Source organism: Ranitomeya variabilis, chromosome 2 (assembly GCF_051348905.1).
Source record: "Ranitomeya variabilis isolate aRanVar5 chromosome 2, aRanVar5.hap1, whole genome shotgun sequence".
In the NCBI taxonomy this organism is placed as follows: domain Eukaryota; kingdom Metazoa; phylum Chordata; class Amphibia; order Anura; family Dendrobatidae; genus Ranitomeya; species Ranitomeya variabilis.
Window position 1 is genome coordinate 451,872,332 of NC_135233.1, and position 14,318 is coordinate 451,886,649.

The following is a 14,318-nucleotide window of genomic DNA, read 5'->3' on the forward strand; positions in this document are numbered from 1 at the left end:
GCGCAGGTGACCGGCATAATCCAATACAGTGTAGTCATGGAGGGCGCAGGTGACCGGCATAATCCAATACAGTGTAGTCATGGAGGGCGCAGGTGACCGGCATAATCCAATACAGTGTAGTCATGGAGGGCGCATGTGACCGGCACAATCCAATACAGTGTAGTCATGGAGGGCTCAGGTGACCGACACAATCCAATACAGAGAAGTCATGGAGGGTGCAGGTGACCAGCACAATCCAATACAGCAAAGTCATGGAGGGCGTAGGTGACTGGCACAATCCAATACAGTGTAGTCATGGAGGGCGCAGGTGACCGGCACAATTCAATGCTGGATCATCTATTCCCAGCTACACAACTAGTTCACGAGTTCGCACACTTTTCAGAAGTGGGCTGCGTACTGTGCCATTTGGCAGGATCATTGCAAGGGAGGATCCGTTTAATTCATCATTGCTTACAGTGAAGTTGATTTCTTGTAAGACTGTGATAGACTTAAAGGGAGTGTGTCCGCTCAAACTGACAGTGCAGACTAAGCATGCAGCCTTGTAAGTGTTATAGCCCTCCTAAACCTTTAGTTCATTTCCTGTGTTCTGCAGCAGCTAAAGATTAATCCCATGTTAATTAGGTGCTCGGTGCACCCTGGGTGTAGCCAAGAAGCTCAGCACACTGGTGCTGAATGGTTTTTCATTCCTCCGCCTCTCAGCTGTGGCTTGCCTGGAGAGAGCACTTTTTGCAGAGAAAGCTCAGGCAGACCAGTCTTGTTAATCACCAACGATAAAGGCGGAGCATGCAAAACCTGAGCCACTTGGCCACACCCAGTGTGCGCAGAGCACCTAATTAACATGGGATTAAACTTCAGTTTGTGCAGAGAAAAGGCAGCAACTGAGTTTGAAGGGCATTTGACAATTTGGACTGGCAGGTTCCCAGTAGCCTCAATGTGATTTTCCAGGAGTCCATTTAAGTTGGATGCCAGGCAAAATCTACAGCCGGGCATTCAGACAATTACTTTCAGATTCCTGCCCAAAACAGGTGCTTATGGACTAAACATGAGACGAATAGCGCTCATATGAAGGCACAACTGTATAGGGACAGAACAGTTGTCAATGTGCTGTTCTGTCTCCACATGCATATTTTCTGCAGCACATTCTTGTTTCTTGCCTCGTGATCCTCCTCAATGTTTCAACTTCATGTGTAGAAGGCTTAAAGGGTAAATCCTATCCCAATAATATTCACAAATATCACCAATTATAGATGTAGGATATTTCTTCTTATTAGCTATGTCACTTACCCCATGTGCAGGGCAGTGCAGTAGCTTAGGTATTCATGGTAACGACCACTCATAGTGACAGTTAGTTGCTAGTGGTCGTAACCTTGGACACCCAAGCTACTGTAATGCCCTGCAAATGAGGTAAGTGACATAGCTAATCAGGAGAACTATTCTACATTTCTAATTATAGGTATTTTCTAATATTATTACACCTACTACACATTTGGAGAAGTCCAGCCCCCGAGGGGTTAATCTTCGGACCCCCACACGGTGCGCCTGTGTTTACCCCCGCTGGAATGTCCTGCATGTCTTCATGTCTCCACTTAGATTAAGTGTCTGATCGCAACACGATAAACAATCACTTTTCTGTTGTCTAAAGTGCACTGAGCTCATTGTTTGTGTTGTTGTGGATCATTCCTTCACCGTGACTCGCCTCCATTCCCGCAGCTTAGGTCCGGCCGTTTCGCCGAGGCGCGCTCCCGTCCTAGGCCGGCACTGTAAACTATGCAACCTTTACCAGCAGTCAGCATGTTTTCCATCAGATTGTCCAAATAAATTACAAGTGATAAATTTCACTGATAGCAGCAATGGAATTTTTGGCATTTTTTTTTTTTTTAAGTGCCATCAAGAGTCTTGCAAAACAGTCAAGGAGACTTCACCGCATTGCTGTCTCCTGTTATTAAGTGTTGGCTCATATACTTACAAGAAAAGCATTCTTTATCCTATCTCCATAGAAATGTGAGTAAGGTAAGAAAGTTACAAGACCTCCTGCAGGCAGATAGACCCCCTATTCCTTCAGAATTCAAGAATTGTTGAACCCCACTTATTTCTGATCAATACAGTTTAGAATCCCCCTATACATACACAATTCTCCGCACATAACGTGGTGTGAAACTGCAAGGGATCATCTAATTTAAAGGGGTATTTTGCTATCCAAAGTTTTAGCCCAATATATAGTATTAGGAAATGTCTCCAATTAGAAATGTAGTAAAGTTCTTCTGATTAGCTATGTCACTTACTGCATGTGCAGGGCATTGCAGTAGCTTAAATATGCAAGATTACAACCACTCATATAGTGATAGTGGTTATTGATCATAACCAAGGATACCTAAGCTGCTTCAATGCTCTGTACATGATGTAAGTGACAGTGAATCAGAAGATCTAAACTACCTTTATAAATGGACGTATTTGTTAATATTATAATTAACATTACACCTACTACATATTGAGATAGCATCTTGGAGATGGGAACATTACTTTAATCATAGGCTGCAAAATGACAGGTTGTAACAGTGTAGAGGGATCATCATTATTCTCATTTGCACATGGAAACACGAGAAGCAATGGGATGAAACTGAAAGGGAGAAGATACAGGTTAGATATTAGAGAAAACTTTCTGACAGTGAGGGTGATCAATGAGTGGAACAGGCTGCCACGAAAGGTGGTGAGTTCTCCTTCAATTGAAGTCTTCAAACAGAGGGTGGACCGACATCTGTCTAAGATGGTTTAGTGAATCCTGCATTGAGCAGACGACTGGACACGATGACCCCGGAGGCTCCTTCCAACTCTACCATTCTATGAGTTCATGTTAGCCTTCTCACCTGTAATAAGAGTCCATAGATTTTATGGCCCTTTGTGCAGCGTAAATCATGTAAATGTTATATTCCTAATATTATTTTTTCCCTTACACATGAGATTATTGATCCTGAGTTACATCCTATATTATACTCCAGAACTGCACTCACTATTCTGCTGGTGTAGTCACTGTGTACATACATTACATTACTGATCGTGTACTGATCCTGAGTTACATCCTGTATTATACTCCAGAGCTGCACTCGCTATTCTGCTGGTGCAGTCACTGTGTACATACTGTACATTACATTACTGATCCTGTACTGATCCTGAGTTACATCCTGTATTATACCCCAGAGCTGCACTCACTATTCTGCTGGTGCAGACGCTGTGTACATACATTACATTACTGATCCTGAGTTACATCCTGTATTATACTTCAGAGCTGCACTCACTATTCTGCTGGTGCAGTCACTGTGTACAAACATTACATTACTGATCCTGAGTTACACCCTGTATTATACTCCAGAGCTGCACTCACTATTCTGCTGGTGCAGTCACTGTGTACATACATTACATTACTGATTCTGTACTGATCCTGAGTTACACCCTGTATTATACTCCAGAGCTGCACTCACTATTCTGCTGGTGCAGTCACTGTGTACATACATAACATTACCGATCCTAAGATACATCCTGTATTATACCCCAGAGCTGCACTCACTATTCTGCTGGTGCAGTCACTGTGTACATACATTACATTACTGATCCTGAGTTACATCCTATATTATACCCCAGAGCTGCACTCACTATTCTGCTGGTGCAGTCACTGTGTACATACATTGCATTACTGATCCTGAGGTACATCCTGTATTATACCCCAGAGCTGCACTCACTATTCTGCTGGTGCAGTCACTGTGTACATACATTACATTACTGATCCTGAGTTACATCCTGTATTATACCCCAGAGCTGCACTCACTATTTTGCTGGTGCAGTCACTGTGTACATACATTACATTACTGATCCGAAGTTACATCCTATATTATACCCCAGAGCTGCACTCACTATTCTGCTGGTGCAGTCACTGTGTACACACATTACATTACTGATCCTGTACTGATCCTGAGTTACTCCCTGTATTATACTCCAGAGCTGCACTCACTATTCTGCTGGTGCAGTCACTGTGTACATACATTGCATTACTGATCCTGAGGTACATCCTGTATTATACTCCAGAGCTGCACTCACTATTCTGCTGGTGCAGTCACTGTGTACATACATTACATTACTGATCCTGAGGTACATCCTGTATTATACCCCAGAGCTGCACTCACTATTCTGCTGGTGCAGTCACTGTGTACATACATTACATTACTGATCCTGAGTTACATCCTATATTATACCCCAGAGCTGCACTCACTATTCTGCTGGTGCAGTCACTGTGTACACACATTACATTACTGATCCGGAGTTACATCCTATATTATACCCCAGAGCTGCACTCACTATTCTGCTGGTGCAGTCACTGTGTACATACATTACATTACTGATCCTGAGTTACATCCTGTATTATTTTCCAGAGCTGCACTCACTATTCTGCTGGTGCAGTCACTGTGTACATACATTACATTACTGATCCTGTACTTATCCCGAGTTACATCCTGTATTATACCTCAGAGCTGCACTCACTATTCTGCTGGTGCAGTCACTGTGTACATACATTACATTACTGATCCTGAGTTACATCCTATATTATACCCCAGAGCTGCACTCACTATTCTGCTGGTGCAGTCACTGTGTACACACATTACATTACTGATCCTGAGTTACATCCTGTATTATACTCCAGAGCTGCACTCACTATTCTGCTGGTGTCACTGTGTACATACATTACATTACTGATCCGGAGTTACATCCTGTATTATACCCCAGAGCTGCACTCACTATTCTGCTGGTGCAGTCACTGTGTACACACATTACATTACTGATCTGGAGTTACATCCTGTATTATACCCCAGAGCTGCACTCACTATTCTGCTGGTGCAGTCACTGTGTACACACATTACATTACTGATCCTGAGTTACATCCTGTATTATACTCCAGAGCTGCACTCACTATTCTGCTGGTGTCACTGTGTACATACATTACATTACTGATCCGGAGTTACATCCTGTATTATACCCCAGAGCTGCACTCACTATTCTGCTGGTGCAGTCACTGTGTACACACATTACATTACTGATCCTGAGTTACATCCTGTATTATACTCCAGAGCTGCACTCACTATTCTGCTGGTGCAGTCACTATGTGCTGCATTATTTTGTGCCTTCGTGCCCCCAGTAATCCGTGTATATCTGTATCCGCAGCATTGCTGGAAGTGTCGCTGAGAGTTATGACACGGAGAGCGGCTTCGAGGACTCTGAGAGCGATATCGCCAATTCTGTGGTCCGATTCATCACCAGGTTTATTGATAAAGTGTGCACCGAGAGCGGAGTGACCCAGGAGCACATCAAGAGCCTGCACTGCATGATCCCAGGTATTGCTCCAGTACTGGCGCAGAAAGCTTCGTGTCTCTTACACTATAAATATAATGCGAGGCTGTATTATCTAGACTGGATGAAACTGTACCAAACCCTCTGCTGTGAATAGTGGTAGGTTTTTTTTGTGTGGTTTTCTTATTCACTTACAGCAAGAAGAGATATATTCGTTGCTTGCAAAGTTTGTGAATGTTTCACTCCAGACTTTTTTTGGAGACCCTGATATTTCCTCCAGTGATGTCTGACTAATGGAACGTGTATTCGGGAATTGTCTCGATGTCGCCACCTTTATAGTTCCGCGTTTTTGATGTCTCCATTAGGTATTGTCGCTATGCACATTGAAACACTGGAGGCCGTACATCGGGAAAGTAGACGACTACCTCCAATCAAGAAGGTGAGATAAGGATGCGGTTCTTAAGTCCTCCTTAAAGGGGTTGTCCACTATTGAGAAAACCCCTGCGTAATCAGTTCAGTGCATCATAGAAAATAAAAACGCTGGAAAAACTGTCGCTTCCCATTGTTGTCACGTGACCGCTACAGCCGATCAATATTCTGTCAGTACGGATATCTACCCTGATGAAATAGTAAAGGCTGCTGATTGGCTGCAGCGCTCACGCGACATTACTGTCCAGATCCCAGGTTTTGGCTTCACAGACTAGTAAAAGTTTTTCTTATCTTCCTAGAGGGACTCAGGCATTTAAGTAAGGGTCGTCCAAATTTTCCTCAGTTCCCTTAAAGTACATGAGCAGCACAAATCTGTTGCCAGTCCTAATGGTTTGTTACAATGTGTCAGTGCAGGTCATATCTATTAGTCTGGAGTCCAGATTCGTTTAGACTAGATGAATAAGTTCAGGAAAAGTTTTTTTTAAGCTTCTGGATGTAAACAGAACATTACTATTCTCCGACACTAAGTAGAGGTCTTGAAATGGTGAGGAAGTGAAACACAAGAGATTTTAGTGCATTTTATATAATTTCCTGGCCCAATTGTTAAAGGGGTATTCCTGGATTTATCAGAATGGGTCTTCAATATCAAATCGGTGGCGGCCCGGCACCTACTCCGATGTGCCGTCCTCGCCTCTGGCGGTGGCTGGATAGCACATACAACAGCTGATTGGTCAGGGTGCCCTATGCCTGAACCCCACCAATCTGATATTGATGTCCTATGATCTATATGTTAGTCCCGTAAAACCCCTTTAATCTCTAATGCATGAAGTCAGAAGAGGGACACCTGAGACCATTTATGAAGGATCTCTGCCACTTCTCTTACCAGAGTATTAGTGGCAGATGGACTCTGCCTTCATCCGCCAGCATACCCCCATATACCCCTTCATGGCGTCTTTTTCCAGGAGCTTGCTATATGTAACAGTGCAGATCACATCACACAATCTTACAGACCCTCCTCGGGGACCCTACAGCCACAGATATATTCTTGTCCTAAAGTTTCAACAGAATATGGTGATTTATGTCTGAGCCCGATGACCCCACAAGGGTCCGACACATTCCTGCTGCGGACCCCTGAGGAGTCATTCACTATTAATCTGTAATTACCCCATCTAAACTCTGGACTTTATCATTTAATGCTAAGCAAAATTCCGTATGTCCAGATCATGAAATACTTTTACTATATTATCATTGCGCTTCTTGTGTTTCTTAATAATGCAGCCTAAAATCCTGAGACCGGCCCTGCTGCCTGGAGAAGAGTTTGTATGTGAAGCTTTACGTGTCTTACTGGACCCTGACGGGAGAGAAGAAGCCACTGGAGGAATTCTTGGAGGGCCCCACATTTTGCCTGCAGAGGGCGCCTTATTTCTGACTACATATCGAATCATTTTCAAAGGCAGTCCACATGACCCACTAGGTATCAATCCTTAGTCAGATTTCATTGGTGAAAGTACACTACTATAATACTGCTCCTGTGTACAAGAATATAACTACTATAATACTGCCCCCTATGTACAAGAATATAACTACTATAATACTGCTCCTATGTACAAGAATATAACTACTATAATACTGCTCCTATGTACAAGAATATAACTACTATAATACTGCTCCTGTGTACAAGAATATAACTACTATAATACTGCCCCCTATGTACAAGAATATAACTACTATAATACTGCTCCTATGTACAAGAATATAACTACTATAATACTGCCTCTATGTACAAGAATATAACTACAATACTGCCTCATATGTACAAGAATATAACTACTATAATACTGCTCCTATGTACAGGAATATAACTACTATAATACTGCCCCTATGTACAAGAATAGAACTACTATAATACTGCCCCCTATGTACAAGAATAGAACTACTATAATACTGCTCCTATGTACAAGAATATAACTACTATAATACTGCCTCCTATGTACAAGAATATAACTACTATAATACTGCTCCTATGTACAAGAATATAACTACTATAATACTGCCTCCTATGTACAAGAATATAACTACTATAATACTGCCTCATATGTACAAGAATATAACTACTATAATACTGCTCCTATGTACAAGAATATAACTACTATAATACTGCTCCTATGTACAAGAATATAACTACTATAATACTGCCTCCTATGTACAAGAATATAACTACTATAATACTGCCTCCTATGTACAAGAATATAACTACTATAATACTGCCTCCTATGTACAAGAATAGAACTACTATAATACTGCCTCCTATGTACAAGACTATAACTACTATAATACTGCCTCCTATGTGCAAGAATATAACTGCTATAATACTGCCTCCTATGTACAAGAATATAACTGCTATAATACTGCCCCCTATGTACAAGAATATATCTACTATAATACTGCTCCTATGTATAAGAATATAACTACTATAATACTGCCCCTATGTACAAGAATAGAACTACTATAATACTGCCTCATATGTACAAGAATAGAACTACTGTAATACTACTCCCATGTACAAGAATATAACTACTATAATACTGCCCCTATGTACAAGAATATAACTACTATAATACTGCCCCTATGTACAAGAATAGAACTTCTATAATGCTACTCCCATGTACAAGAATATAACTACTATAATACTGCTCATATGTACAAGAATAGAACTACTGTAATACTACTCCCATGTACAAGAATATAACTACTATAATACTGCCTCATATGTACAAGAATATAACTACTATAATACTGCTCCTATGTACAAGAATAGAACTACTATAATACTGCCTCATATGTACAAGAATATAACTACTATAATACTGCTCCTATGTACAAGAATATTACTACTATAATGCTGCCCCCTATGTACAAGAATATAACTACTATAATACTACTCTCATGTACAAGAATATCCCTACTATAATACTGCTGCTATGTACAAGAATATAACTACTATAATACTGCTCCTATGTACAAGAATATAACTACTATAATACTACTCTCATGTACAAGAATATCCCTACTATAATACTGCTCCTGTGTACAAGAATATAACTACTATAATACTGCCCCCTATGTACAAGAATATATCTACTATAATACTGCTCCTATGTATAAGAATATAACTACTATAATACTGCCCCTATGTACAAGAATAGAACTACTATAATACTGCCTCATATGTACAAGAATAGAACTACTGTAATACTACTCCCATGTACAAGAATAGAACTACTATAATACTGCCCCTATGTACAAGAATATAACTACTATAATACTGCCCCTATGTACAAGAATAGAACTTCTATAATGCTACTCCCATGTACAAGAATATAACTACTATAATACTGCTCATATGTACAAGAATAGAACTACTGTAATACTACTCCCATGTACAACAATATAACTACTATAATACTGCCTCATATGTACAAGAATATAACTACTATAATACTGCTCCTATGTACAAGAATATAACTACTATAATACTGCCTCATATGTACAAGAATATAACTACTATAATACTGCTCCTATGTACAAGAATATTACTACTATAATGCTGCCCCCTATGTACAAGAATATAACTACTATAATACTACTCTCATGTACAAGAATATCCCTACTATAATACTGCTGCTATGTACAAGAATATAACTACTATAATACTGCTCCTATGTACAAGAATATAACTACTATAATACTGCTCCTGTGTACAAGAATATAACTACTATAATACTGCCCCCTATGTACAAGAATATAACTACTATAATACTGCTCCTATGTACAAGAATATAACTACTATAATACTGCCTCTATGTACAAGAATATAACTACAATACTGCCTCATATGTACAAGAATATAACTACTATAATACTGCTCCTATGTACAGGAATATAACTACTATAATACTGCCCCTATGTACAAGAATAGAACTACTATAATACTGCCCCCTATGTACAAGAATAGAACTACTATAATACTGCTCCTATGTACAAGAATATAACTACTATAATACTGCCTCCTATGTACAAGAATATAACTACTATAATACTGCTCCTATGTACAAGAATATAACTACTATAATACTGCCTCCTATGTACAAGAATATAACTACTATAATACTGCCTCATATGTACAAGAATATAACTACTATAATACTGCTCCTATGTACAAGAATATAACTACTATAATACTGCTCCTATGTACAGGAATATAACTACTATAATACTGCCTCCTATGTACAAGAATATAACTACTATAATACTGCCTCATATGTACAAGAATATAACTACTATAATACTGCTCCTATGTACAAGAATATAACTACTATAATACTGCTTCCTATGTACAAGAATATAACTACTATAATACTGCCTCCTATGTACAAGAATAGAACTACTATAATACTGCCTCCTATGTACAAGACTATAACTACTATAATACTGCCTCCTATGTGCAAGAATATAACTGCTATAATACTGCCTCCTATGTACAAGAATATAACTGCTATAATACTGCCCCCTATGTACAAGAATGTATCTACTATAATACTGCTCCTATGTATAAGAATATAACTACTATAATACTGCCCCTATGTACAAGAATATAACTACTATAATACTGCCTCATATGTACAAGAATAGAACTACTGTAATACTACTCCCATGTACAAGAATATAACTACTATAATACTGCCCCTATGTACAAGAATATAACTACTATAATACTGCCCCTATGTACAAGAATAGAACTTCTATAATGCTACTCCCATGTACAAGAATATAACTACTATAATACTGCTCATATGTACAAGAATAGAACTACTGTAATACTACTCCCATGTACAAGAATATAACTACTATAATACTGCCTCATATGTACAAGAATATAACTACTATAATACTGCTCCTATGTACAAGAATATAACTACTATAATACTGCCTCATATGTACAAGAATATAACTACTATAATACTGCTCCTATGTACAAGAATATTACTACTATAATACTGCTCCTATGTACAGGAATATAACTACTATAATACTACTCTCATGTACAAGAATATCCCTACTATAATACTGCTGCTATGTACAGAATCAAAGACAGAAACATAATGATTGAATACCCTGCAGCAAATAAATAAACAGCATAGTGCATGAAAATAATACACAATACTTAGTTATCTCCTCGGAGTTACTATAATACTGCTCCTATGTACAAGAATATAACTACTATAATACTGCCTCATATGTACAAGAATATAACTACTATAATACTGCTCCTATGTACAAGAATATTACTACTATAATACTGCTCCTATGTACAGGAATATAACTACTATAATACTACTCTCATGTACAAGAATATCCCTACTATAATACTGCTGCTATGTACAGAATCAAAGACAGAAACATAATGATTGAATACCCTGCAGCAAATAAATAAACAGCATAGTGCATGAAAATAATACACAATACTTAGTTATCTCCTCGGAGTTCCTCTTGTATTATCTGATGACTTGCTGCTCTTTGGTGATGTTTTGTGCTTTTATCTGTTGCCTTTTTCTGGTTTCTGTAATTTAGAGAGAGAACGGATATTGCAAAGATTATTATTTCTCGTTGGTAAATATCTTTATTAGCTGATGTCCATTTGGCCGCTTGTTTGGTTACTTTCACATCACTGGCGCATCATTCTTCATATGTATGTTCTAGATCATTATCGGCTATTACGGTACTTCCCTCATCTGCCGGTCGCTGCTTGTTTTTCATGCGATCTGCAGCAGGTTTAGGCAATTACGTGGATTAGTGGCCTTTTCATTGTGTGTTTTTGGCACATTTATCGGACCATTTTTGTCCAGCGTGAAGTCAGCTCGGCTGTTTGTGTACATTTTAGTATTTGAGTATTTATTCAGCACTGACCCCTTTGTATCCTCCACTGTGTACATTATCCCAAATCCAAGAACAATTTGTACCTTTTTCATACAGAGGAACATTTCTTAATGGACAAATCAGACAATGTCAAGAGGAAGACGAAGGAGCCTAGTGCAGCGCATTCATTAATTAAGCAGCCGGATTAACGAGCTTTATGGCTGAGGAATGAGAGAAAGTACAATAGACCGAAGCACATCTTAAGATTTGCAGATTGTGAATTTTGCAAATATTAGAAAGGAGGCTGAGTGTTACCATGAACCAGTATTATATATGTGCAGGTTTTGGCTTTTTATTTGCTTTTGGGAAAGCAGAGTGATAGCCAATAAGGTCACCATTACCGTTTCCATAGAGGTGCCATCCAATAATGTCACCATTGGTGTTACCTTAGAGGTGCCATCCAATAATGGCGCCATTGTTGTTTCCGTAGATGTGCCATCCAATAAGGTCACCATTGGTGTTTGCTTAGAGGTGTTATACAAAATGATCACCATTGGTGTTTCCGTAGAGATGCCATCCAATAATGTCACCATTGGTGTTCCGTAGAGGTGTTGTACAATAAGGTCACCATTGGTGTTCCGTAGAGGTGTTGTACAATAAGGTCACCATTGGTGTTCCGTAGAGATGCTTTTCAATAATGTCACCATTGTTGTTCCGTAGAGGTGTCGTACAGTAAGGTCGCCATTGGTGTTCCGTAGAGATACCGTCCAATAAGGTCACCATTGGTGTTTGCTTAGAGGTGTTATACAAAAAGATCACCACTGGTGTTTCCGTAGAGATGCCGTCCAATAATGTCACCATTGGTGTTCCGTAGAGGTGTCGTACAATAAGGTCACCATTGGTGTTCCGTAGAGATGCTTTTCAATAATGTCACCATTGGTGTTCCGTAGAGGTGCCATCCAATAATGTCACCATTGGTGTTCCATAGAGGTGTCGTACAATAAGGTCACCATTGGTGTTCCGTATAGATGCTTTTCAATAATGTCACCATTGGTGTTCCGTAGAGGTGCCATCCAATAATGTCACCATTGGTGTTCCATAGAGGTGTCGTACAATAAGGTCACCACTGGTGTTCTGTAGAGATGCTATCCAATAATGTCACCATTGGTGTTCCGTAGAGGTGTTGTACAATAAGGTCACCATTATTGTTCCGTAGAGATGCTTTTCAATAATGTCACCATTGGTGTTCCATAGAGATGCCGTCCAATAATGTCACCATTGGTGTTCCGTAGAAGTGTCGTACAATAAGGTCACCATTGGTGTTTCCGTAGAGATGCCATCCAATAATGTCACCATTGGTGTTCCATAGAGGTGTCGTACAATAATGTCACCATTGGTGTTCCGTAGAGATGCCGTACAATAATATCACCATTAGTGTTCCATAGAGATGTCATCCAATAAGGTCACCATTGGTGTTTCCGTAGAGATGCCATCCAATAAGATCACCATTGGTGTTTCCTTTGAGGTGCCACGCAATAAGGTCTCCAATCACCATTGATGTTTCTGCAGTTGTGCCATTCAATAGTGTCACCGTTAGTGTTTTTGTAGAGGTCTCATCTAATAAGGTTACCATCGGTGTTTCCATAGGGGTGTCATCTAATAAGGTCACCGTTGGTGTTTCCATAGGGAGGCCATCCAATAACGTCACCATTGGTGTTTCCGTAGAGGTGCCATCCAATAATGTCACCATTGGTGTTTCCGTAGAGATGTCGTACAATAATATCACCATTGGTGTTCCGTAGAGATGCCGTACAATAATATCACCATTGGTGTTTCCGTAGAGGTGCCGTACAATAATATCACCATTAGTGTTCCGTAGAGATACCATCCAATAAGATCACCATTGGTGTTTCCTTTGAGGTGCCACGAAATAAGGTCACCAATCACCATTGATGTTTCTGCAGTTGTGCCATCCAATAGTGTCACCATTAGTGTTTTTGAAGAAGTCTCATCCAATAAGGTCACCATTGGTGTTTCCATAGGGGTCTCATCCAATAAGGTCACCATTGGTGTTTCCATAGGGGTGCCATCCAATAATGTCACCATTGGTGTTCCGTAGAGGTGCCATCCAATAAGATCACCATTGGTGTTTCCGTAGAGGTGCCATCCAATGAGATCACTATTGGTGTTTCCGTAGAGATGCCGTACAATAATATCACTATTGGTGTTTCCGTGGAGGTGCCATCCAATAATGTCACTATTGGGGTTTCCATTGAGGTGCCGTCCAATAAGATCATCATTGGTGTTTCCGTAGAGGTGCCATCCAAAAATGTCACCATTTGTGTTCCGTAGAGGTGCCATCCAATCAGATCACTATTGGTGTTTCCATAGAGATGCCGTACAATAATATCACCATTGGTGTTTCTGTAGAGGTGCCATCCAATAAGATTACCATTGGTGTTTCCTTTGCTGTGCCTTCCAATAAGGTCTTCATTGATGTTTCTGCAGAGGTGCCATTTAATAAGGGCACTGTTGGTGTTTCGTAGAGGTGCCATCCAATAGTGTCACCATTGGTGTTTTCGTAGAGGTGTCATTCAATTGTGACACCATTGGTGTTTCCATAGAGGTGTCATCCAGTA

The 14,318-nt window shown here is 39.7% G+C and overlaps 1 protein-coding gene across 4 annotated transcripts in view; it reads left to right on the forward strand.

The window, feature by feature from the left end:
• SBF2 (SET binding factor 2) overlaps positions 1-14,318 on the forward strand; it is a 245,472-nt gene that overhangs the window by 194,682 nt on the left and 36,472 nt on the right. For all 4 annotated transcript variants that reach the window (XM_077287271.1, XM_077287272.1, XM_077287274.1 and 1 more), the window contains exons 20-22: positions 5,209-5,378; positions 5,700-5,773; positions 7,042-7,237. In XM_077287271.1, the coding sequence (XP_077143386.1) occupies positions 5,209-5,378; positions 5,700-5,773; positions 7,042-7,237 (440 nt within the window). The remainder of the gene's footprint in view (positions 1-5,208; positions 5,379-5,699; positions 5,774-7,041; positions 7,238-14,318) is intronic.